General features: G+C 42.8%; 1 protein-coding gene across 1 annotated transcript in view; it reads right to left on the bottom strand.

Annotated features, from left to right (window-relative positions):
• Nucleotides 1-27,458, bottom strand: part of GUCY1A2 (guanylate cyclase 1 soluble subunit alpha 2) — a 178,244-nt gene extending 150,786 nt beyond the window's left edge. Inside the window, exons 1-3 of the mRNA XM_040583815.1 lie at nt 26,972-27,458; nt 10,923-10,984; nt 6,726-6,844 (exon numbers count right to left, since the gene is read on the bottom strand). Of these exons, the coding sequence (XP_040439749.1) occupies nt 6,726-6,844; nt 10,923-10,984; nt 26,972-27,238 (448 nt within the window). The 5' untranslated portion in view covers nt 27,239-27,458. The remainder of the gene's footprint in view (nt 1-6,725; nt 6,845-10,922; nt 10,985-26,971) is intronic.
• Nucleotides 27,459-27,815: the final 357 nt, after the last annotated feature.

Genomic DNA, 27,815 nt, shown 5'->3' with positions numbered 1-27,815 from the left:
AAGAGCTGAGATTGTCTTAAGTTTCATAAAGGAAACACAGATCTTCAACTTTGATAAAAGTACAGAGAACAAAATACTTTTATAGAATTATGCCCTTTGCACTACATGAGGGAACAGCCCTGCATGATATATTTAGGCATGAAGTGATTTGCTCTATATAAAGCAGCCTACAGCACACAGCTTTTCTGGTGGTGGCAAGCAAATGTCACCAAGAGCTAGAGCTCTATGAACCCTTGTACGAACAATGGATTCCACCTCCTCCTCAGTGTCTTGGGGATGCTGAATCCAGAAACATGATTTATCTCTCTGACAGGACAGGGCTGTGGGCCAGGATTCCACATAACTTATCCCTGGGGGATTCGGCAATCCTCACCACCTAACGGAAGATACCCAGAAAGATACTCATTTAGAAATAACGTAGTCCTCACAGCACTCTCAGAAGCAACACCAAGAGGACAAGCATTATTATCAACCTGCAAGTTAAGAATGCCTAACAAGAAAAATTGTTGTAATACATTTGAGTGCACATGGGGTGCTGACTTAGCAGCCACTGACGTCTGCTGTGCATTTCTAAGGAAAATAAGATAATTGTAGTAAGATTTTAGGAGCCAAATTTTTGTAACAGATGAAAAAGAATTCTGTTGTATAAATTGATTTCTTGAATAAAATAATGGAAAATAATATTTTTTCTGTATCTTAAGCAACGGGAATTCAGATAGGTGCAATTATTTCTCCAGGCCCCCTTCTTGAAACATCTACCTGATATAAGTGCATTTGTAACTTCAGGCTGTGCAACCAAGATGTTGCAAGTATTATTTATGCAGTATATATAGCATGGTGCTGCAGTATATACAATTTAGATATTGCAGTCTAATACACAAATAGGCTTTCAAAGACAACATTTCTTCCATGTTGTTAAAGACTGGGTGTGAACATCTGCTTTGCAAATTTTGCACAACAGATTTTTTTTATGGTATTTATGAATTTAGGTTACTTTTCATTAGTTTTACTGTCAAAGTTCTGACAGATTAGAGTTCCTCAGCAAGATGAAATAGGCTCCAAAGGAAATACTGGTGCCATTTAAAAGTAAACAGGTAACTCCCTTTTTTTTTTTTTTTTTTTTTTTTTTTTCCGTGAAGGACTGAAATAAAAGTGAAAAATAGTTCATGTCCAAAAAAGCTACAATAATTGTGTGCAGTGTTTGGGAAAAGTATTTGGAGGAGGTGAGGTGAAGGTGAAGGTAAATTTTTTATCTAGTTTGTGCATTTGGGATGTGAGAAACATCATGTGATATATCAAGTACACAGTGGGGTTGAAAAATGAAAACTGAGCATTTCTTTATCACTTCATAAAGCTCAATAATATTGACCTGCCCAAAAGATATGCAGGAGACAGGTCATGAAGGCTTTACATCCCAAAATACATTCTTTACAGAAGGATTTACAAACTAACAAAAATAGTTTTCATCCATATTTTCCTGTTGCCAGTGTTTTCATTTGCAACTACCTGGAATTCTTCAGCTTTATTCTGACTAACTGCAATTCAGTTAAAATGCACACTCTAATCTTACTTGAAATCAAACTATTTTAAATGATGGGGACAAAAGCAGTCCCAAACAAGATTTATCTGTCGTTGCTCAAAATGCTGAATGTACAAATGGTATGAAAGCATCTTTGCTTTAAGAAGGTTAAAATCTGAATAGCATGACATATGTTTTAAAGTATTTTAAAAAACCTTGTTATCTCCATTATACAGATGGGAAACTGAGGCACAGAAAGAATAAAAACTCACCCAAGGTTAAACAAGAAATCTCTTCAGATATAATCTTTCTCTCTAACATACCTCAGCATAAATTTGTAGTCACCTGATAAAGAAATGTGGTAGTCATTCACATAATATACTTCATCATAGGAATATTTTCCTTATAATTATTTCTAAAATAAATTCAAACTAACACCACCAATCTGCTCTGAACACAGCTTAGCTAGCCAGCTGTGTCCTGTCAACAGGATAAAACATACCAGCACTTATTCTTTGAAACATTTTATTTCCACCTAGGAACCTTATAAAGGCTCTCTTTAGAAGCTAGGATTTCTTTTTCGATTTTTCCAACTTCCAATATATTGTCACTTGTTTTTCCTTTGGATGATAGGACCAGGGAAGTGATTGTCCCCCTGTCTTCACCACTGGTGAGGCTGCACCTCAAATACTGGGTCCAGTTTTGGGCCCCTCACTACAAGAAAGACATCGAGGTGGTAGAGGATGTCCAAAGAAGGGCAATGAAGCTCGTGAAGGGTCTGGAGAACAAGTGTTGTGTGGAACAACTGAGGGAACTGGAGTGTTTAGCCTGGAGAAAAGGAGGCTCAGGGGATCTTATCACTTTCTACAGCTACCTGAAAGGCAGGTGTAGCAAGGTAGGATGTTGGTCTCTTTTCCCAAGTTACAAGTCATAGGACAAGAGGAAACAGCCTCAAATTGTGCCAGGGGAGGTTTAGATTAGATATTAGGAAACATTTATTCACCAAAGGGTCTGTCAAGCATTGGGACAGGCTGCCCAGGGAAGTGGTTGAATCACCATCCCCGAGGGTATTTAAAAGACGTGTAAATGTGGTGCTTAGGGACATGGTTTAGTGGTGGACTTGGCAATGCTGGGTTAATAGTTGGGCTCAATGATCTTAAAGGTCTTTTCCAACCTGAATGATTCTATGACTCTATATGCTTATGAAGGACACTTTAAAAGTATGCATGCACCTATTAAAGAAATCAGTCTGTCATAAAGCTCTCTGGACTATTTTGGTAAGGTTACCAAATTAATTTAAACATTCCAGCCTCAGAAGCTGTCACCGCAAAGGAAAGCTTGCCATTGATCTGGTGTCAGACATGGTTTACAGTATGTGAGCATGACGGATGTGGCTCCCTTAATTACAGTGGATTAAAGCAGGAAGAGTTCTATTGATGTCTGGCAGGAACAACTCAGTGAGGAGATAAGACAATCAGGTCCTTCCACTACAGAAATATTGTGTCACACTTTAGTGATGACTTCACAGGAGGAAAATTCCAGTATTCATACATGATAGATCACATGCATCGAGCTGAACATACAGCTTGCAGTCAGCACTTTCCTGTGAGCAGTGCAAGGACCAGGACCACAGTGCAAGGCACCTGCTCACAGTCTTCCAAGCTGACTAATGACCTCAGAATTTGCTGTCTTCTGATGAGTAAGAAATGCCAAATGACTATTTTAGAGGCAGTTAGGGGCAGTTAGCAGAGGGCAGTTAGGAGAGGTAATTCATGTCGGCATTATCTAAGGTAAGAGAGCAGGAAGTTGCTTCCAAGCACCTTTAAAAAAACACTTTCTTCCAGCTCTAGACAGCAAGCCCCTGTTACCATTCATGTAAATAAACTGAAAGCCAGATTTGGTTCAACAGTTTCTCCAGCCTCCATCACAGTCAGATTCATTCTTGTCTCTTGTCTCAGCAATGCCAATTGCTTTAGGTACATACCCCAGTGATTATGGCCTTCTTGCATAGAAGCAGCTCTCACTAACCCTTATTCAACCAGAAAAATAACTGCATATGTGAGAATTAATTACACAGACTCCACTAATTATTTACCTGTTCCAGATAAGAAGGAAAGAACCTTTTAAATTATGTCAGTGTTTTGTTCATGTTGATTTTTTTTTGTTATGAACTTAAATTCATTCTTTAAAAGGTGAGTTTTTCCAAGAGTAAGTCTGTACAAACTTATTTTCAACAAATTCTACTTTAATAATTCCCCAAGACAGTAACATCTAGATGTTATCCCTATACTGTAAACCCAAGAGTTCAGTCTGCCCCCAACACACATATACTGTAAGGGTATCACTGAATAAACAGGCTGCACATTACTCAGCCATGCTAAGGGACAAGGACTAACATAATAATTTTAAAGCACTCTGAAGATGAAAAAGTATTCATAATTATTTCTTAAAACACATACTTTGTGTCATGGTGAAATAAGTACTGAGTGTCTAAAATTTTAAAATTTTGTAATATTTATATGCATGTGATAACGTGAAAATTCTTTGCTTTGCATGAGTCCTGCTTATCACTCATAACATTTGTTTCTGAGAGTTAGAATTCAATTATTTCAAAATGCAAGCAACAAAAAAAGGTAATACTGGACATATTTAAAATTTAATATGTTCTAAATTCTGTCCATGACCAAATGTGCAAAGTGCCAAGTACCATCTCTTCCCAGCAACAGGTAAAGGCCCTCAGAACCTCCCTGACAGCACCTAGCATCTTGCAGAATAAGGCACCTGACACCAAAAAAAGGCATTTTGAATGTCAGTGAAACACAATCATCTGTAAACTAAAACATGTTAGCTGTTTCACAGAATATACCAAATCTGTTTAATAGTTTGAGATAGAAAAGACAGACATAAAATGCATATACCTCCAAAAGGATTTTAAGTCAGCAGGATACAATAGTCCAGACCACAATGTGGGCAGACTATCACCTTACCGTATTCCCCTGACATGGAAGGTAAAACACATCTGTAAATGTCACACAAGGTCAGATTTCAGTGTTGTGCCTCCTGCTGAAGAAAGTCTCTCTAACTGCATAATCCCATAAAAATGTCACAGGTTTATACTGTATATTACCTGCTGAAAGAAAACTTACTATGAACCATAATGCCATCTTTCATGCCTTCGACCTCAACTTCAGCAGCCTATCAAGACCTCAAATGGAAGAGCAAAGAGGGTTTCAGCATCACAAAAAGTACAGCCCCAAGTGTTGTGAGTGCTATACAAAAGTTCAGGAAAAAAAAAGCTCAGTACTCAACTAGCAAAAAAGCAAAACAGCTGCTTTACATTAGCTGGGCCAGAATCAGAGAGGCTTTCAAGCTGGGAGAGACCCCATAGGTTGCCTGGTCATGCAGGCCAGGTTGCTCATAACTTTACCCAGCTTGGGTTAGAAACCTCCAAGGAGAGAGACTGCACACAGGTTGCTTCTCTGGGCAATCTGTCTCTGCCTGACTGTTCTGATGGGGAAAAATACCCAGTCTGAACATCTCCTGTTTCAACTTAGGCCAGCTGTCTCTTCCCCTCCCATGCTGCATCACTGTGAAGAGCCCAGCTCCCTCTCCTGGAGGACCTCCCCAGAGCTACTGGGGGCTGCTGTTAGGTCCTCTCAAAGCCATCACGGCTGCAGGCTGAACAAGCCCAGTTCCTTCCTCCAGCCTCTCCTCACAGGGCAGGTACACTAGCCCCTACCATCTTTGTGGCCTCAGCTGAACTCCCTCTGGTTTATCAACTTCTCTATGGCTTTGGGCTCCCAACATTGGATTCAGTAATCCAGATCTGGACTAACGAGTACTGAGTAGAGGGGGATCATGAGTCCTTTCAATATGTATCTCTGCTCCTGCTCATACAGCCCAGGCTGCCCTTGCCATCTTTGCTGCCAGGACTCGCCACTGGCCCATGTCCTGTTTGCTGGCCACCAGGACACCCAGGGCCTTTCCCACAGGGGAACAACTGCAACAACGCTTCATTTGCAAACTCCATGAAAGCAGTAGCTGGCAAATGAAAGTGCTCCACAGTGGACACTGGATAGCAGCATGCACACAGACAACTACAACAGCTCAGTCACTGGGCTGCAGGTGGGTGAGCTGTGGTTACCTGACCTCAGGACTGAGCCCAAACACACATAATACTGATAAACTCACATCAACCAACACGACCACATTGGTATTACTTTCTTATTAGCAGATGGCATAATTGTGTATAATTAATATATGAGAACACATCATGTCTGTCTTAGAATTTACTTGAAGAGTTATTGTCAGTTAGTATAGTCTTGGAAGTAGAGCTGTGTAACATCAGTTTTGCTACACTGCAAATGACTATCACAAATAATTCAGGAATTACTGCTTTGAAACAATTATCTTTAAAACCAGTTACAACTTTTCTTCCTTACAGTCCCCTGTAAAGTGTAGACCAGTGCCCAGTAGTTAAAGCTCAGTCTGTAAAGTTTACTCTAAAATAAAAAATATGATCAGTTTCATAGAAGTGGAACAGTCAAAACAATGCCAGTCAAAAAATTAAGTTTAGGGTCAAGCTCTTCCCCTTTGTTTGATTTGTTTGGTTTTGACTTTTATTGTACATTTGTATTAGCAACATAGGTCTGACTGAAAAGCAGTAAACCTTACTAACAGCTAAGAAGAGAATAAGCTGGATAAATCATATGAATGGATGCAGATAGCTATCTAATTTGAACACCTATTAAGCGTTCTTCAATAAGAATGTAAGTTTCCAGAATGTTTCATGTCTCAGGTGTATCCTGCTGTGTTTCCAGGCCCTCTGTCCACCAGTCCATAGACAGTAAGACTATCTTTTGTTCTGTAGAACCCCTGTAAAACCTCTTGATATAATTCCAACATCAAGGCCTGCACAGATGCAAGCCCATTTGGACTCAAAGCCTTTGCAACTTCCCTTAATCATTGGGTATTGCATAACACACCTCCACTGATTCCACCAAAAAATCAGACCAGATCGTCTCAAAGGCACAAAATTTATGTAGAAAAGGAAACAAATGTAGTAACAGCACACTGATATGTAGCTGCCTACATCCCAAATTTCCTTTGTTGGAGCAAAAATTCCTTCGTTCATTGTTGGTATTAGGATGGTCAATAAACTTTCCCTCCAACTAAAGGAAAAAAATTCCCTTGAAAAAATACATACCAAGTACATTAGCTGTACACTGGAGAATTCCTGAGACATCTTCAGTTTCTTCATTGCCAGAGCAGTCTGTATAGGAGCATCTGTTTGATATATTGTGAAAGTTCTCTGCATCCCTGTAACTACAGTAAAAAAAAGTAAAAAAGTTATAGCATCTCCTTTTACAAACACAAAGTTGACACGTCTTTCAGAAATGGTGGTAAAGTATGCCTTTAGCCTCCCTTGTCTCATCCTTCTTCTCGCCCTCCATCATCCCATTTCCATTTGTGCATTATCACACAGAGATGACACTGCATTAGTAGCCTGGATATCTCAAGTATTGTATTAGAATCTGGAATATTATCTGTAATGAGAATGAAGACAGGAAAAAAAGAGCTGAGGCATGAGAGAAGGGTATTGCACTTATCTGTCATGTATCATTCCAACTGAGGTGTTTTCTATAACGAAGTTGTACAGTAAACTCCAAGTAAGATGTTCATGAGGTAATGATGAGTATCTAATATGAAAAATAAATCTTCCAAATCACATTACATTAGCACTGCAAGTATAAAACCTGGCTTTCTCTGTGAATTATCTTCTGAAAAGATCTTAGCCAAAAGAAGGATGTCAAGCTGCAACTCACTGTGCTATCACAAATAAAGTTTATCTTACTGCTCGTTAAAGAAAAATTAAAAAGAATACCACCACTCATGAAAGGCACAGACTTATGGTCCAACCAGCAAAGAAAGCAGCTACCATCAAAATTTTTCTATTTGATTTAGACCTGGTGGATTATTTTTCCTTAATTCAACAGAAACAGAACAGAAGCTGAAACTGTTTAAAGCAAAGCTTCAGGCAGGTGATAATGAGGACAGAAGAGGGAACGCAAGTGAAGAAAATATTGCAGCAGAGTGATAACGCACTTGGCAAAATATACAATTGATTTTGCTCAATGCACAGAGAAAAGCTTTTCTGATGAGTATTTTATTAACATTTTTGTTATGCTTTCATACTTTGTACTTCAACAGTCATGAACAGCAGTTTTAAGGACTGGACTCTTTCTGGTTAAAATCTGCAAAATCTCAGCACGTGGGTTGCCAGCAACCGTGGAAAAGGACTAGAAAGACTTCAGAGCTGTGCATCAGATTACCCCAAACAGGGAATTGGATTATCCACATGGAATAAAGGCTCATATTACACAAGGAAAACCGGGTGCTATGGGCTGCTGGTACACTCTGCAGTGAGCTGCGTGGTCTGTACCACTTCCCGGGTCTCCAGCAATGCCAGGCCATGTGCTGGGCAGAAGGCCATGTCCTGACACGCTGTCCGAGCTGACCCAGAGCCCAACCTCACAGCCCAACCCCTCCGGCACACCAGGAGGCCAGGCCTCTTCAGCCAGTGTCACCAGCCCCCTGGATGACACCACAGCCACTCCTCACCTCTGATCTTGAGAGTCAACAAGGCTCGGTGCTGGTCCTGCACTTGGGTCCCAACAGCCCCATGCAGCACTACAGGCCTGGCCTGGCAGAAAAGGACCTGGGGATGCTGGCTGACAGCCAGCTGCGTGCCCAGGTGGCCAAGAAGGCAAATAGCATCCTGGCTTGTATCAGAAATAGTGTGGCCAGCAGGACAAAGGAAATTATTGTCCCCCTGTACTGGGCACTGGTGAGGCCGCATCTCAAATCCTGGGTTCAGTTTTGGGCCCTTCACTACAAGAAGGACACTGAAGTGCTGGAGCGTGTCCAGGGAAGGGCAACGGAGATGGTGAAGGGTCTGGAGCACAAGTCTGATGAGGAGCAGATGAGGGAACTGGGGGTGTTTAGCCTGGAGAGGAGGAGGCTGAGGGGAGACCTTATCGCTCTCTACAGCTGCCTGAAAGGGGGGTGTGGGCAGGTGGGGGTCAGTCTCTTCTCCCAAGTAATCAGCAATAGGATGAGAGGAAATGGCCTCAAGTTGCACTAGAGGAGGTTTAAAATGGATATTAGCAAAAACATTTCTTCACCAAAAGTGTTGTCAAACATTGGAACAGGCTGCCCAGGGAAGACGTTGAGTCACCCTCCCTGGAGGTATTTAAAAGATGTGTAGATGTGGTGTTTAGGGATGTGGTTCAGTGGTGGACTTGACAGTGCTGGGTTAACGGTTGGACTCAATGATCTTAAAGGTCTTTTCCAACCTGAACAATTCTGTGATCCCATGATTCTCTCTTGACTGGGACAGGAGATTTGACAAACTTTTATGTTGTATGGGGTGTCGGCGCCCCGGCCCTGGCCGTGGGGCTGCAGGGGCCGCTGTGAGGCGCGGCCGGGGCTGCCCTGTGCCGGGCACAGCCGGTTCCCACCGGCGCCGGGGCCCCACCGCAGGGCACGGCCCCGCCCCGCAGCCAAGATGGCGGCACCTCTGGGAAAACAAAGAAGAGCAAAACACCTCATGAAGGTGTGAGGTGAGAGAGGAACTGAAAGGAACAGTCCTATGAACACTCAGGTCAGCGAAGAAGGAGGAGGAAGTGCTCCAGGTGTCAGAGCAGAGATTCCCCTGCAGCCCCTGGAGAAGATCATGGTGAAGCTGGTTGCCACCCTCCAGCCCATGGAGGATCACGGTTAGACAGATAGCCATCTGCAGCCCATGGAGAACCTCATGACAGAGCAGGTGGATGTGCCCTGAAGGAAGCTGCAGCTTATGGAAGGCCTCTGCCAGAGGAGAGGAACGGCACGAGGATGATGGAGAAGCAGAGACAAGCTGTTACAGACTGACCACCACCCCCATGCCCCTGTGCCGCTCAGGGCAGGAGAACATAGAGGCATTAAGAGCGTCTTTATCTCAACCCACAAGCTTTTTTCATCTTATTTTCTCCCCCTATCCTGTTGAGGGGGAGGGATAGAGCAGAGCAGCTGTGTAGGTGTCTGGCAGCTGGCCCAGGTCAACCCACAACAGTGTATACCAACAGTAAAGATCACAGGGCAGATCAAATATAGGACACCCGCTAAAGACAGATTCTACTTTAATCAACTCATACTGATGTTCAAGAAGTGGAGTCAGTGTATCATAAATCACAGGGATTACAGGTTTTCAAAGTGACCCAGTTTTAAAGAATGGTTTTGTCCATTAAAGAAAGTACATCTAAGCCACGTGTGGCCATAAATAAAAAGCCACATTGTTACTGCACACATGCTTTCCTCAAGGCACTGTATCATCCTCTGAAGTCTCCTAATGTGAGACTTCAAGCAATTTTTTCAGCAACTGAAAAAATTAGCAGCCAGAAGGCTTCTCCCCCTGCCTGCCCCAGTGGATGTCACAACTACCTGCCAAGACTGGCTCCCTCGCTGCCCTCAGGTGCCAGCCAGACTACTAATATTGCAGATGTCACCCACCGAGCTAGGGCTCCTTCTGAATGTTAACCCAACGTTGAGAAACAGGCAAGGACAATTCCTTCCAGTGCACCGAGATTTGAAACTACGTCACAAATTCTAAAAAGACCCTCAACACAGCTTGAAAAAAATTTTCCTTACATCTGTGTAATTAAATTCAGAGGACGGCATTCTTCATTTGTCATATGGCATGGCCATTTAATAGCTATAGACATGCAGCCATTGTATTCCAACTTTGTTAGGAAAAGTAAGTTGTCTGTGACAGTAAAAAACCTGTGCAGGTAAAGATGATACTTGTGCAGGTAAGGAAAAGGTTGAAATTATATTGTTTTAATCAATAGGGGAATGCCTTCAGTTTTCATGATGATAGTTACTATTAGTTTATATTTATTCCTCTGTCATCAATTCATTTTCTTAATGAACTCTTAGGAGGTGGCTTTCAGCCCTGCTTCTACAAAGAACAGGAAGTATATAACAGTGTATGCATGCAACAAGCACTGATGCAGAATTTTGCAGAATTCGGACCTCAGGTCCAGCATAAATAACATTTCCACAAGTCTCAGCCAGCACTGTGAAAAGAAAATTGGAATAGACCTTACACTTTTACAAAATGATGCCCTATTCTCTTTATATAGGAAACATTACTGTTAATGGAGCAGTCATGCACTTATGGAACTGCATGGAAGAAGGACTGGACAGCAGTTTACCATAAACATCCATAGTGTGTATAGATACTTCAGAGCATCTCTAAGAATTTGAAAGAAAAATTAAAAAGCTTGTCATGCAAGGCTGTGACTTGGGAAGCGTATAACAAAACATTACCATGCACCTTTCACTACCTCACATTAACACTTACCCAATAACTTGATGCTCAAAATACTGCAGTGTCCGTTGAAGAGTTTGCCGAATGGTCTGAGGCTATGGAAAAATAATTAAAAAAAATTGTAAAATTAGGGAAGTATAGTACAGTTTAATTAATAGACCTTTTCACACACTATGTTTCTCCAGTTTTACTTGTACTCATCTTCTACTTGCCAGATGCCCACTGCAATGACAGATAGGAAATATTATTCATTCGTTGTATGTTACTTCACCATTTAAATAGGTATGAATTTTACAATGTGACATAATACTGCTTACAAGACTAGTTGTGCATAACAAAGAAGCCAATTCACTGTTAGCTTTCAAAAAATATCACCCACAATTATCTCATTAATTTTAAATAATTAATTTACAACAGCCTGTAAGAAAATGCTATTATTTTGTGATGAAAGTACCATGAGGAAAAGGCTTTGGGTTTTTACTTTGTATGCTCCCTAGAGTACTTTATACAAAAGAATTTTACAAAGACACAGTTTATTTTGTCTTGCTTTCTTGACAAGCTATGACTCTTCAGTCATCTTTTTAAATTACCAGGAAACTCAAGTTCATCAAAAGAAAATCATTACATACTTCACATATTTCCATGCTATTTCATTTTAATAGGTGTTCACCAAACTAGGTATGTGCATATGTGTTTATTTCCATTATTAATACTACTACAATGTTCACCAAAATACATATGCATGAATAAATGTTTATTTGCCCTACTATACTGCTGCTGAGGCTGTTATTAGTTTGAGTTAATACATGAGAGATCTTTGGGCAAACAAAGCAAATGTGAAATCTGTGTCATTCTCTTTTGAATTTTCCAAGTCCCTTACGGCAAAACATCATTCTTCCAAACTGACAAATTTCTATCAAATCTGAAGTTTTTCACCTGTCCATTTTGTCCTGGTGCCAGAGGTCAGATAAAGGTACACAACTGGGATTTATAAGCCTGTATCAGAAGTACACGGGGTATTTTGATTAGACTTGCAACAGTAGACAAATTTTAGAGATATTTGGTATTTCCCTATCTTTTGGAAAAGACGTGTAATTGTTTTGGAAAGTAATAGCTGAAATATCCCTTAATTAGAGGATTTTCATTATAAAAATGCCATCATCTTTGAAAGTCTCAGATTTTGCTTACTGCTGTACAGATTCAGCTGTTCAAGAGCTGAGCTTTCTATCTACTTTTGCTCCTGAGTTTGCAGAAGGAGGTATCTGGTACATGTTTTGATGATGGCAGGAATGAAAAAGCATGTAACAGGCTGCACTAGCTTTGTAAAATTGTAAAAATTTATTTTTTAATATGAATTATTGTATGAATATGTGTACCCTTTTGAGTTGAAATGTGTAGAAATGCAAGTGCTTAACAAATGCATAAGGGGGCTGATAAGAAAGATTAAGAAAAACTTTTTAGCAGGGCCTCTGGCAATAGGGCAAGGGGTAATGGTTTTAAACTAAAAGAGGGTAGATTCAGACCAGATAAGGAAGAAATTTTTTACAATGAGGGTGGTAAAACACTGGAACTGGTTGCCCAGGGAGATGGTAGATGTCCCATCCCTGAAAACGTTCAAAGTCAGGTTGGACATGGCTCTGAGCAACCCAATCTAGCTGAAGACGTCCCTGCTCATGGCAGTGGGGTTGGACTAGATGACCTTTAGAAGTCCCTTTCAACCGAAACCATTCTATGATTCTGTGATTCTATGAACAAAAATAAGCTCAAAATAAATGTAAACCTTGAAAGACGGGGGGTGGGGGGGGTGGCTAATTCTGTATCAGATAATTACTTGTCTTCTCTGTGGGAGCTAAGTTTCCTGTGCTAAAAGCATTAAAAGTTACATGTTCTCTTGCAAAACACAATGGAAGCACCACATGAATGAAACCATCACATTATCAAAAAACTATCCCCTTCTCAGTGGTATGGCAGATGTTGAAGTCCTTAGACCTGACGGGCTAAATATATTTCATGGAATGTTCTCACAGAGATTCAGAAGCTCTCCTGTGCTGAGCAGGCAGAAAAATCCATTCTTTACACATAGAAGATGTGTATTTTCCCACACTAGCAGCAAAGCAAAGCAAAATGGCTTTAAGTAAAGGGGTCCAGACAGCTGCCATCTCCCATCTCCATAAAGCATTTCCCTCAGCCCCAATCCATAGAAAAAGAATGTTCATAGTCCACCAGCAACTCCTCTGACATGAAATAGGGACTGGTAGAAATGTTTGATTGTTAAATTAAATCTCCCTTCTGGTTCTCCCGAAGTGCTTTTACAGCAAGCATATGGAAGGCAGCAATGCCGGGTACCGCAGCAGAGAGGAAGGAAAATAGCGTTTTGTCTTCTTAGGAGGTTTTGCAGCTTATGACACCTGAGTAATCCTCCATGGATTGTCTTTGCCTTTCTCATGGCTGATACACATATGTTGCACTCCTTAACCAGGGAAAAATCCTTTTGAATACCTCAAGATTTGACCATACAAGCAACCTCCAAATCCTGAGCTTATTTCATCAGTAGACCACCCTTCTCCTGCAGTGCTGAATGAAGAAAAAAAAAAAAGCAGCCCATGTTTAACCCTCCTGAAAGCTAAATCAGCTGCCTATCTGTTGTCAGACTATTTTATACAATCCCATGAACTCATACCCCTTTGCACTGGCATTTCCTATCTCAGAAATTAAGTACAGACAAAAAATAGGATTTACAATTAAAACACTGGTCATAAACAGAGTTCTATGTAATGTGCTCATAGCCAGTATGAAAACCGACCTGAGGAGTCACAAAGTGTTGCTTCATTTCTGACAAGAATTATTACGGCATGTCACTGTGCATGGTTAAAAAAACACTGTGCTCACCTTCTCAGTTTGCTGTATTTCATCGCTGGTAAATGTCATTTTTCTATAGATGTAACCCTGTAACTTGATGAAGGCTGTGACTAAAGAAAACAGAGCTTTATGACACCTGCTTATAGCTGCCTACGAGGGTAGTTTGGCCTACTACCTCTTCCACTATGGACTATGCACTGCCCATGAGAGAGAGAGAGCGGGCAGAAAAACTTTTCCACCTCTTTTCTTTATACAAGGGCAAAACTGGACCAAGACAAAATAGCCGAACCTTCTCCTAGCAGCATGAGACACACCATTTCTCCAAGAAGAATAGTTCTGCCATTCAGAGAGATAAAAGACAGCCTATAACAATACACGTCCTTCACCGCAGTGTAAGTCTGTGCCATGTTGGTACCCAGTGACACTTAGTTACTGGAGAGGTTTTAAAGCTTCATGACCACTTAAAATGAAAGTTCTAATACAAATGTAAAATAGCAACAATTACCTAAACCCGTAAAAATTAACAATTAAATTTGACCATAATCAATATTTGGTATAATTTCCTATTACAAAAGGAATAGTCACATCGTTTCATGTTTCTAAGGGCAAATGACATTACAACATGTCGGTATTGCTAACTGTAAATTAATCCAAGAATTGTCATACCAGATCATATCCAAGCTCCATCTGGAATGATGACATATAAGGTAAAAGGAAACACTGAAGATATTCAGACTGATCTCTTGCACGTCAAGGGCCACAGTACTTCCCTGAATTCACTCTAAACCCAGAGATCAGGCCATGGCTAACTCTGGTGTGTCAGAATAAATTGTAACATGTCACCAAATTAATGAATCATACAGGTTTGAAGGAATCTCTGGAGGTCTTCTAGTCCAGTCTCCTGCTCAAAGTAATTTGAGTTACAACTGGTTGCTCAGGTCCTTCTCCAGATAAATTTTGAGCATCTCCAAGATTGGTGATCCCACAACCTCTCTGAGTAACCTGTGCCAGTGTTTGAACACCTTCATGACATTTTTTTTTTCTTTATACTGATTTGAAAATTCCCATCTTCCAGCTTTGTTGCCTGTCATCCTTCCACTGTGCACCCCTGTGAAAAGACTGGCTCCATCTTCTCTACACACCCTGATCAAGTAGCTATAGGCTGCAACAAGATACCCCCAAAGCTCTCTCTTAAAAGGTGAACAGATGCAGCTCCCCCAGCCTCTCCTCAGATGTCACATGCTCCATCCCCTCACCATGCTGGTAGTCCTCTGCTGGCTCTAGTATCAATCCCCAAGGGATATGCAGAGGCAACTGGTTATTAATTCAGCTTTGTGACTCTGATGGCCACCTTTTGAGTCCTTAGGTCCAGTCAATATTCCAGCCACCTTATCATTCACTTAGCAGTCCAGTTCTCACCAGTATGGCTTTAATGACACTATGGGACACCATGCCAAAGACTTTCCTAAAGTCTGGGTAGACAGCATCCCTTCATCCATCAAGCCAGTCATTATAGAAGTCAATCAGGTTGGTCAGGCACAATTCATTCTCAGTAAAGGGCATAGAAATGTGTAAAGGGTGTTAAAGGAATAAAGGGGTAAAATTTGTCCTGGCTGTTCCTAATCACTATCTCATCCTTTCCTGTGCTAAGAAAAGGCTTCCAAAAGGATTTGCTTCATAACCTTCCCAAGCTATTGAGGTCACACTGATTGGTCTGTAGTTCCCTGGATCCTCCTTGTCCTTCTTGATGCTGGATGTGATGTTTGCCTTTTTCCAGTCATGAAGTACCTCCCCTGATTGCCATGACTGGGGAGGCTTTCCTATCTCCATTCCTGCATGCTCAGGTAATGTCTCAATATCCCTCCAGAGCATCCCATCCCTGCTTCCAACTTTCATAGACACGGTTTTTTGCATTTGAGCAAATGAACTGTTCCTGTGCTTTGAGGAGGGTGTCAAAGCGTTCATGAAGATCAACTAGCTTCTTGTGCCTGTTTACCTTGCAGGCTAGTTGCCCATTGGATCCTGCCAAGAAGATCTATGAAGTCAAAATTTGCTCTCCTGAAGTATGAGGTTGTGATTCCACTTATTTGTGTTTCCCACTTCTTTCAGTATTTTGAACCCCAGCATCTCCTAACCACTGCAGCCAGGGCTGCCCTCAACCTTTTCATACCTTCACCTAGTTCTTTCTTGTTTGTGAGCAATAGCCCTAGCAGGGTATCCCCCCTTGTCAGCTCACTGATCACCTGCAATACGAAATTGTCCTTAGCACGCTCCAAAAATCTCCTGTGTTGCTTGTGCTCAGATCTATTGCCCACCTAGTGGATTTTAGGTTGACTGAAGTCCCCCATGAGTACAAAAGCCTACCATTTTGAGGCTTCATCCAGCTGTCTAAAGGCCTCCTCTTCTTTCACTTCTTGACCAGCCAGTGTATAGAAGATGTACCACCACACCAACCCTGCTCATTCATCCTCTGCTCCTGACACTCACACTCTGGGCCAGCTTGCTGTCAAAATGTAGCTGCCCATGCACTGCTGCCACCCCTTTGCATAGAGCATAAGCTCCTGCTCCTCACCTTCCCAACCCATCCTTCCTAAAGAGTCTGTGTCCCATTTCCTGCAGTATTCCCATCCTGAGAGCCATTTTGCACAAGAATGTGTGCAACCCCACAGTAGGTCCGAGCTCTGTGGCAGCGTGGAGATATCTAATGCCACCTGTTTGCTCCCCATGCTGCCTGCATTTGGGCACAGGCACTTGGGGTGGGCTCCCAGTGATGCCACTTTCATGAAGTGAGCCCCAAGAGACTCTTCCATCTTGTTGTTCCCCTTATACTTCTTCAGAAGGTCCCCCTTCAGAGAATGAAAACACTTCCCCAACAAGCATAGTTTAAAGCCCTCCTCAGAAACTTATGAAGCCTGTTAGCAAAGACACTCTCACCTCCTCAAAGAGTGCCCCATGCCCACGGAGATGGAAGCCCTGCCATCAACGCCAGCAACACAGCCATGGATTGCCTTACAAGATGTGTCTGCTCCAACCAGAGCCTTTCCCTCTCACCAGCAGGATCAAGGACACACCAGCTGGGCACCCACACCCTTTGCCTGTGCTCTCAGCCATGCAGTCACTCCCCATATACTCAAGGTCTCCCCTGGCAGTCTCATAGGTGCCCATGTGGATGAGCAGCAGAGGTCATAGTCAAGAGATAAACTATCTTTGGAGCCTCTTTGCAACACTATGTCCAAGCTCTTGGCAAGCAGCAAACCTCCTGAGACAGCAAGGCAGACTAGCAGATGAGTGCCTCTGTCTCTTCAGGAGAGAATTTCTGACACCTACCACCTTCCTTTTCTTGAAGCCTCCAAGGGTGGAGGCTCAGCTGGCTCTGATGCCTCATCCCAAAGAAAGTCATCTCTTCCACCTCTTCCCAGGGCACTGTATCTGCTCTGTAACTGCTGAACCAAAGGAGGAAAAGAGACCTTGGTTTTGTTGTCTGAAGTAACAAACCTCCAGCCTCTTCCACCTCAGGAGTTTCCACCCTTGACCCTCAAGGGTTATCTCTATTTTTTCCTCCTTCCTTTCAACATGGGGCTCAGGTTCTTGGCTCTGCAAGGCCTCTGGAAAGACCTGTCCATCCTACTTGATGCATACAGTCTGCTCACTATCTACTACAGCTCTCCTACCTGGCACCTCACTGCTCTAACCAGAACACCCTGCTGTTGCACACCAGTGGGCAGCAATCCTGACCTGACAGTGGCAGCCCTACCATGACAGCCTCTCTGACTCTGCCAGCTGCCACTGTTTGCAGGATGCACTTGTAGAAAAATCTGCCCTTCTTGCTAGACCTCACCCTGCTCTCCCAGTAGTAGAAAACTGGTTCAAGACCTGAAAGCTAGAGAAGTAAGAGCTCTTCAAAAGCACTTCTATGACCACCTGGAGAAAACCTTTATGAAGATATTTGTCTAAATTATCTTGAAGTATTCCAGGGTTGGTTTGTTTGGTTTTTTTTAAATTCAGACAACTTCCTTTGAGAAAGGATTCCAGTCTAAACATTGTGTAGAACATTCTTGTTTCCTTTCTTGAGTTTAGTTTTCTCTTATTTTAACTTCATTGTCTCCAGTTTTGGAGACAAAGGGGAGATGATTTCCACTTTAATTGCATTAAAGAAATGCAATTAAATGTTAGAAATATCTTTCCTAAGGTAATCAAATGTAAGCTTTTCAATCTCTCAGAGGACACAGACTTTAGCCTATACCCTAGCCATTTTCTGTTGCCTCTGAAATGTCTTTCATTTGATTGCAACACCTTCGGAAATAAACAGTAGGGCTCATCTGCCCAAGTGTAAGCATGCAAAGTGATTAATTTTATCCTATAGCTGGCATCTAACACATGCCTGAGGACTCAGTCTTTGGAAATACCAATTTCTTTCATCTAGAAAAGACGCTGAGCGATTGCTTTTGTCTTTGATATCTTTTAAATGTTTAAGTAAGCACAAACAAACGCCACCCTGAGGTGACAGAACTGCACACAGTAGCCCAGATGACTCAAAGTTTACATAAATGCAGTTTCAAATTCTCCATCCCATTCCTTTTTCATCCTAAGCAAAACAGATAGAATTAGAGAAGAAAGGGACTACATGAAACAGGGAGGTCTAGCCAAGAGAGCAGCCAGGTACATAGACAGTTTCTCCTCAACCCTAACAAAGCCTCAAAGATTTTTCCTGGTAAAAGCTAAGTGGCTCCTAGCTGAGCCTCAAAAGCGCTTCAGCAGTGATGCTCTTAAAAACTTGAGTGCTTAACATTTTAAACATGGAAGTTGAAGCACTGAAGAGCATAATAGGCTCAGCTAGAAACCACTTTGCTTTTGAAAATTAGAATTTCTTCAAAGAAGTCAGTCGGGTCAGTGGGCTCCTCCAGACTCTTGTGCCCTTGGGACCTGCAGTCTTTCCTAGAGGAATTTGAACTGCTGCATAGGGGAGAGGCAAGCTACTACCACAGATATCAGCCAAATCAGCACTTTGATGTTCAAAGTTCTACATGCTTCAAATTTGTATTGTTCCATCACTAACTCAGCAGATGTGTAAGACTTTAATTGCCAGCTTCACTGCTGGTGGTCGTTCATTAATGAAAAAACATTTCTTTTTTCCTGTTTCAGAACCAATTTCAGTCAAGTCTTTGTGCATAGGTGATCACAGATCTCCAAGCACACATGAGCAAGTGTGCACCTGGCCCATCCAGAAGAAAATAAATGGCAAATCAGTCATGTTCACAACCAGTCTGGTTTTGTTTTTTTTAATATTTACCCCATGATCATGAAAGCAGTGGAAAACTGTTCTTTCCCTGTCATCCTGGTCACCAAAATATTGTTAAAGAGGCCATAAGCAAAGAATCAAGGCTCCAGCTAAAGATAAAACATTTATCAACATTCTCAAATGTCAAGAGTGGGGAGAGAAGCATTGAAATTGCTGCAACTAGGGAAAAGCAGAACTGAAAAAGAAAAGGAAGGCTCCTGCGGCATCTGACAATTTTCTAATGATGCAGAAAGGAGGATGGCTTCCTAGCAGGTCCTTGCAGGTCCTGCACAGCCAGGATCTTTCCCTGTCCCCTTCCCAATAGCTGAAGAATGGAATAAAAGGGCACAGACAGAAATCAGAAATGGAGAAGCAGAGTCCCAACATAAATGATCATTTGCAAATTAAAAAAATAATTTTAAGAAATCATCTTTGGGGGCTTAATAGTACTTTTGATAATATAATCAGGAAAAAATATTTTACTCTAGCTTCTGAACCTTTAGAGTGCACTCATTTTTATCTCTGCAACTGTAGAAGCTAAAAATGTTGGGTTTTTTTCTTTATGAAAACCAGCTTCCTGATTCCAGAAGCTTGTGCTTTAGATAAAAGCACCAATGCCTGCAGACCTCCATGACTACCACCAGATCTGGTATCAAGAGAGGAAGATACGAGACCCCCAGATGCAGAGCAGGATGACTGACAGTTGGAGGCAAACCAAGCTGCCCTACAACAGCTCACAATGAGCAGGACAGGACCAGGCAAGGGTGCAGCACCTGAGCTCAGTACAACCTGGCACTTAAACCTGAGAGGGTTCTGCTTCTCAGTTCATGCAAACTGGAATACTCCTCACAAGAAATACTTGTGCACATCAGAGGAAATGCCTTAATTTAATAAATAATATCAAGACTAAGAATTTTACCCCTTACTATTTCATGTCAATAACAAAGCAAACACTCTGAAAAAATAAAGCAGAGCTAAATAATAATTAGAAATTATAACTCCTGCATCCCTAGCTACCTTTCAACTAGAAGAATCAGAGTCATTACGGATGGAAATTGCCTATTAGATCATCTAGTCTAACTCCTTGACAGTGAAGGATACATATCTCAGGGTGCTATCTGTTATAGTACTGGCTGGGATCACTTTGTTCATCTTTGAATTTCAGCCATGTCTGGAATGGATAGAAGATCTGTGCTATGCTGCAGAAAGAATGTATTCAGTAGTTGAGAATATATAATGGATCATCTACTGCTAATGCTACCTGTTCATCTTTTAATTCAACTCACATCTACTACATGAAATCATTGGTGACACTCTAGCAAACCAATAGGAAATAAAAGGCTTTACACATCAGTCCTTCTCAAGGAATTTCTTCTGCTGGTATAGAAAAAAAAAAAAAAAAAAAAAAAAAAAAAACCAACCAAATTCCTCAGTATTACTGGACCTAATTTCCTATGCAAAGCTGCAAAGATGCTTGTCCCTTTGAGACCCATAGACAAAACACAGATTTTTTTTGTCTTCAATTTGAAACTTAGCTTAAGACTTAGCAAGCGGACACATCTAGAAAGAATTTGGATATGAGGTGGAACAATTTATTTCACTCAAAGCATTTTATAATACCCTTTAACATTAGCACATGGGCAAGAAGGAAGGAAAGGGCTTTTCTTTGTGTTAATATTGTAAGCTTCACCAGTACACTGGACCGCTGCCGAAGTGGTAACTATCTGCTCATGCAGTTGCAAATGAAGGACATTCACCCTCATTTTGATGTAGCCATGACAGCAGACTGCTCCTAGGGGCATATATTGATGATCATAACATTCCCTTCTACTTTACAACCTCCTTATTATTTGCACCTTGACACTCTGGCCAGGGGAGAGGAGATCAGTTTTGTGGGATTAACACTGATGCTGCCACACTCCGGTTTGTCGGCCAGCAGTTCAGATCTGCCTGTCTGCAGGCCTGTTCCCCAGCAGGAATATGCTCTCTGCTTCCAGGGCAGCAAAGATGCCTGCAATGAATGAATGTTTCTGAAACACATATTTTTTTCCAAGCACTGTAAGGAAGTCAAGATTTCAGCCTGGAACTACACAAACCTGAAGAAAGCAACTCTTACTAACTCAGTCTAAGCACTAAATGTCAAATACTCAAACTCACCTTAAGTAAAATTTCGTCAAGGTCAATAAAATGCTGCAGGCCCTCTGGCGCAGCTAAACTGATTTTTTTAGCATTTTATTTGCTGAGGCTAAATTCTCTTGCGTGAGATGTTAAACTACCGAACAAGACAAACAAACAAAACCCACCTGATGATCATATTGATAGCGTTTTCCAGAATGTTCCTGTTTAAGACACCACAGTTCTGTTCCACATTATGAAATAGCAGATTGTCTGGCCACAGACTGCTCGTCTGACCTTGTGTATAAAAGGCTTTTCTCTTTGTTACATTGAAAGACACCGGGCAAAAGTCTGATTTTATTACACTTTTAAAAATTAAACCTGTTTGCCTGTTGCAATAAGAAATGAGGAGTTTCTCATGGGATGTGCCTTTCTTCACTATTTTCATGCTTTTTTTTCACACCCTCATTCCCGAGAAGGATGTTACTCATGTTAAGCTCATCCAGCCTGGGCTATTAAGTGAATAAGCTCATCCCACTGCTGATATGGGTGTCATTTGACACTACCTTACTTTATTCAGAAAAACAGGTAGAAGTTATTCCTACAACAGTACAGTTTAGATATACCTCATGGATTAATGGGAGTCATAAGGAGCTCAGAATACTTGTGCAAAAGTTTTTCAAAACCTCGTGTAAAAATCCATTTGTTACCTCTCCTGCTAGTGGCAACAAATTGCCATTGCTACTAAAAAGAGTAGTTACTCCATGAGAGTAAGTTGTAGGTTTATGATGGAGTCAGTTTCAATCTGAGCTGCTATATTGCAACTTCTCTGCCAAAACCCACCTCCGCTCACTGGAGGATTCACTTGCCATTAAGCAATTTGAAGTTACAGCAGATCGGTGACATAAGTAATAGCCTACACAGTAGCCTAAATGACTGTCCTTACGTTCACTTTTCTCCCACTGTCAGGAAAAAGGCTGTATTCAAAAAGACAATTCTTAAATTCAAACAATTTGGCAGCAGCCAGTAGCAGCTTCCTAACTTAAGTAGGAAAAAAATGTTCTTACTTTAATGTGTCTTCACCTGGACCTTTAAAGAATAGCAGAGTAATTCTGAATGAACATTAAAGTATATCAGAAGTGATTTTCACTTAATAATGTTCATATTTTAAGAGATGCATTACATAGGCTATTCAGAGAATGAAATCAAACGGAAATGTAAGTCAGTTTAATGCTGCGTCATGCTGTAATTCTACTTCTAGAAAGATCAGTACAGCGCTTGGGGGTACACAGTCTCCTCTGAATGCATGCCCGGTCATTCTCAGCTCCTTCAGGGTAGTCCAGGCCCCTTAGATGGGAGCAAAGTACTTGACTTTTCAAATCAGGGACAAATTATTTTTTTTTTTCTGATTTTGATTCTATTTTCAGCCTGGTATTGGATACAAGTCAAGACAGAACTGGAGCAAATGTGAAAATTGCTGCGAGGAACTGGAATTCAGTAAGATACTAAATGGCATTTTTAAAGAATAAAACTCTGTCCACTGGTGCCAGGATATCATTCCCATATAGCAGAGCTCTTAAAGGCAGAAAAATGTATGTTGATAATGAATAGCATATAGTATCATCATCCCTAGTATAATTAATCAAAATTTCTGTCATTGTGGGTGTAAAAGTCATCCTTTAAAATGGAACACAACAACAAAGCTGGAATCAAAAGAAAAATATATCATTAAATTTGCTTGTGATGTACATATAATTACTGTGGTTGATTTCTTAAAAACAAGGTCATAAATCAATGTGTCTAGGTTCCCAGCATTTTATTATTTATCTCCAAAAAACTGAACCCAGCCCAGTAAGGAGGGCACCTGTTTGTTTTGACAGCAGCTGGATCTAGCCCCAGATTTCTCTGACAGAGTACGTAACTGAAGACCTTTTGATGGTGGTTCAGATGAAGGAGGACAGAAGGGACATCTGCAGCCAATCAGGAACATGATTTAGGAACCTGTTAGAGGAGATAGGAGCTGCCTACACAATTACGGGCTCGGCTTTGTGGGAATATCACAGGGATAAAAGGCTGCGAGCAGACAGAGCCAGACATGGGGCAGTAAGTATGGGGCACCGTTAGACCACGATCTCATGAGCTAGAGTCACAAAAGTTGACTGTGTGCGGTGCCCAGGGTTTATTGCACTGAGCAGCTACGTTTGGTCCCACAAAACATCATCGTCACACTCAGTTGCTGAGCACAGCCCTGGCTGGGCACAGTTCCCCTGATGCTTTGGGCTGTGGTGCCTGGCTGTGCCTGGCTGCTGGGGGAGCCTCAATCCTCCTGCTGTCAGTGCTTCTGCTCTCTCAGCAAAATGGTACTTTGCAGAGCAACAGGGCAGCAACTCAATGTGATGCTCAGTAAACGCACGGTTAGTTGAGTGCAGCTGTGACAAAAAGCTGCCTCTCTTCTTGCATCATTGCTGTTCTGCCTCCCTGCCCAGTGCACCCTGCTTCCCTGACCTTCCCCAGCACTCCTTGCTCATGAATACCAACTGCAGGGTACGTATGGAGGTCTGCTTTTCTTCATCACCATATACTTTTCCCAAAAATACACAGCTGTTTTGGTGGGAGGTGAGCCCTATTATCCTTCTAATTCTAGCTGTTAAAAAGAGAGGGTTTGGGGTAAGCAAGCTGCAGATGAACGGTGTCAACCATCCAGGCAAGTTGGGAAACATTCACAGATCCACAGAAACAGAAAATGACCATGTGTTGACTGAGGATCAGGCCCCAACGTGCTCTACGATAACAACTGCAGAAAAAAATCTCTAAAACAAGTATTTAAGAGAAAAACTGGAAAATCATGTGTGCTGGAAAGTGCTAGAAGCTGCTCTGGGAGCAAGCAGAAGGGGTTGGATTCAAAGCTGCAAAACAAGAATGACTTTTTAATTTTTTCCCCACAGTTCCACAAAAAGTAATATTTGTGCAAAGTCACACTCAGCTAAACTTGAGACCAAGATTACAAGTGATACAAAATGCAGTAACTTCTTTTCACTACATTTTCCTTTAAAATATCTCATATAATTCATTACTGCATTTCACTCTACAGAATCTCGACAGTGTAGTTGCACTAACTCATGAATACACTGCACAGAAGATACTAATATTTTCATACACATTTTTGTGCTACACTTGTAAGACCTAGCCTGCCTGCACAGCCTTCTTGCTGCTCTGCCCCATGGACGTGCCCTCTTGCTCAGCTCCTTCACCCCTCGGATGCGCCTTCCTGCTCAGTTCAGGGCTCTCCACATCCCCAGAGCAGCTCACGGTAGCCCCTGCTACTGCCACATTGAAATATCACCCCAGAGATCTCTCCGCATGCCACAGTAGTATTAAACACACACACAGAATTTTTCCTCAGTGAAAACACACAAAAAATATTTTACTCAGTATTTCATTCCTAGCCATTGCTGAAGGAAAGCACAAGATTAAGGCTAAGTAGAAACATCAGGAACCTGTAGCACCCTTCAACTCTGAAAGTGTACAGCACTGGGATGGCGACAAATTGCTGCTGCATTCACTTGGAAAGGAAAACAGTAAGCTATTGCATGCAATAGATACAGTATAAACATTCACACACACTTGTATGTACGTAAATACATGTTTATATACTTAGCAGAGACTGAAATCAATAGTACCACGGAATGATGATATATCTACATCTACAGTAAAAGTATTAAATCTTTTTGTTCAGAAAGAACATATGTCAATGCACACTTTACACTTGCCTTTTAATTTTACAAATAATGGAAATTAGTCCCATTTGACACTAATTTTATAGGCAAAATACTTTTTTTACTTCTAATTAAAGTTAATTCTGATTTACATTAGATGACATGTGAAAATAAAGTGTTAGACATAGGTAATTTGACTTCTTGCAAAAAGGCACACAGTCAGTATCACAGAACAGATTCTCAGTAAGAAAAGAATGCACCAAAATAACAATGCACCTGAACAGTGATTTGTCAGAGTGAAAAATGAAAAGACAGGGAACCTGATTCTATTTTTATTCCAGGACTATAACAACATTTTTTAGACCTAATCGCATTAGTGTATGCCAAAATGTGTAAGATGGGAGTGAAGCTCTAGTTATGATGCCAAGATAAAAAGGGAAATTTTAAGCAGTATGTATCACATATACATATTTTAAAAGGACACAGTTTTTCAGCAATAAGGGTTGCTATAATTACCTCCCAAAGAAAACATGGAAGCTGTTATTTGGGACATCAAAACCAGGCTGGATGAATTTTTGCATTCTTAAATAAATTTCTCTGAAAGCAGGAAAGAAAGAAGACTGTAAGATCTATCAAAGTTTTCCTCATCTCTTAATTCAAAGAATGTGCTTATTTTGAAAACATATTCAACAATTCATGAAAACTAAAACTGTAATTGTCTTTTATAGCAAGTCAGTTCAGGAGGTAACAGTCAAAGCTGGGAAAATACAAATACTAAGGTTATCTAAAAATACTGCACTGAGCTACTTCAGAATACTTCAAATATTTTAGGTAACACATGCTCTAATTATACTGTTGTATTATTATCAAATTAAATAGCTTTTTTTTTTTTTTTTTTTTACTAAAACAAGACAGGTCACCTGAAATATCATCTATTAATATCAGCATTACAAGACCAGATTCCCAGTGGAGAGGGGAAAAATCAATGGGAAAGAAAAGCCTGCACTGAAGCTGGATGGCTATTAGGTACGTGCTGCACTGCTAACTTCTCCCATCAAACAGCTTGTCTACTCCTGCCCAGCCAGTTCAAGAAACATTGAACAGAAAAGAGTATGTGAAAACCCAAGCAAATGGACAACTGATGGTGATAAGATTTATAAGTAATTTCCAAAGGTGGTTAACAACATGCAAAAAGATGATCCAATGCCACAACAGCAGATACAGCTGTTTTACAGATTAAGACTACCTGTTGCAATTAATGTGGTGTATCTTAACACATTAAAACATCTTGAAGACCAAACAAGCATTCAGTTGCAGCTGAAACCTTAGGAGGAAAACGTAGTGGTGGCCACAGAGGTATTTATAGGAGCATAGCACAATTGTAACAGGCTAGATAAGAACCTTGTATTTTACATGCATCTGCCAGAACTCCTGAACCATTGATTTCAGTCTTACAAAGTGATACCAGCATATGTTATGGGTTCTACCCAAATTCACTCCTTATTTTAGCATACTCAGTGCTTCACTGATTCTCAACTGCAAGTGTAGCTACCCAGATCATCATGTCATGGATTTCAGAGCACACTTAAAAGAAACTGATCTCTCAGCGCATCTGGGAGGCACAGGGAAATCTGTTGCTGAAATATTTCTGAACACAAAGTCGAAACTTTTTTTCTACCCGGTTCAGCACAGAAAAGCCTTGCAAATATTATGAAGTTCATCTCTCCTCTGTGCTGAAGGAAGAATGTGCACACCACGCATCACTAACTAAAGATGTAACTTTCTATAAAAACAATGTTGCTAGAACCAGGTAGTGATAAGCACTTTATGATTTTACGATTTTCCTGTAATTCAGAACGGGACTCGGCGGACATGACCAACCCCTCTACACCGGCAGCGGCACCCGCCTGTGCCTCCCTACCCGGCTTCCAGCACCGGGCTGCAGCGGTCTTTGCTCCGGCAGGCTGGCGGGGCTGGCAGCCCGCAGCCGGGGCGGGCGCGGCGGGGCAGGGGCTCCGGCGGCCCCGGGGACCCGGGGGGAGGTCGGGGGCACGGCGGGAGCCGCCGGAGCGCAGCGGGGCGGCGCGGGGGGCCGGGGCGGCGCGGGCACTCACCGCGGGGGCGGTCAGGCGGCGGATGCTCTCGCCCAGCGAGTCCAGGTTGACCCGCCGGCGCCGCGGAGCGCGGCGCGCCCCGGAGCTGGCCGCGGCGACAGCGGCGGCGGCGGCGGCGAAGGGGGTGTCGGCGGGGCCGGGGGGGCTGCGGCTGCCGTTCCAGCAGAGGCGGGACAAGGGACACTCGCCCTCCTCCTCGGGGCTGGTCTCCGGGCAGTCCGAGCCCAGCGAGCTGAAGGACTCCGAGGAGATCTTGCGTCGGGACATGGTGCCGCGGGGCGGCGGCGGCCGGGCTCAGCGCGGGGCGGCGGGCAGCCGCGGTGGGCAGCGCCGAGCCGGGCGGCCGCGGGGGCGGCCGCCTCGCATGGCCGCGGGTGCCCCTGGGCGAGAGGCAGCGGCGGAGGCGCCGCGCCGGGGCCGGCGCAGCTCTCGCCGCTGCCCGGCTCCGCGCTTCGCCGCGCTCGGCCGGGGAGCGCGGGTGCTGCGCGGCGCCGCGCCGGGAGGCTTTAAAGCGGCGGCGGCGGCGGCGGCGGCTGCCCTCCTCTGCCTCGGCCGCCCGCCCTCGCTCTCCCCTCCCCCGGCTCCCTCGCTGCTCCGCGGGAATCACGTGTTGTTTGGAGTCCTTTCCCCCTCCTCCTCCTCCTCCCGCTTCCCCCCGCCCCGCTCGCCGCCCGTCGCACTCGGCCCCGTTCGCCGCCGGCCGGCTCCGCTCCCCCGCGCCGGGGGATGCTGCCGCCCCCCCCCCCCCCCGCGGCCCCCGGCGGCCGGCAGCACCGGCGGGGCGGGCCCACGGCCGCAGCCGGCCCGCAGCCCCGCGCTCCCGCACCCGGCTGCCGAGAGGGCG

This window comes from Falco naumanni, chromosome 2 (assembly GCF_017639655.2).
Source record: "Falco naumanni isolate bFalNau1 chromosome 2, bFalNau1.pat, whole genome shotgun sequence".
NCBI classification, from domain to species: Eukaryota; Metazoa; Chordata; class Aves; order Falconiformes; family Falconidae; genus Falco; species Falco naumanni.
The sequence above is the reverse complement of the archived record's forward strand: the minus strand, read 5'-3'. Positions and strand labels throughout refer to the sequence as shown.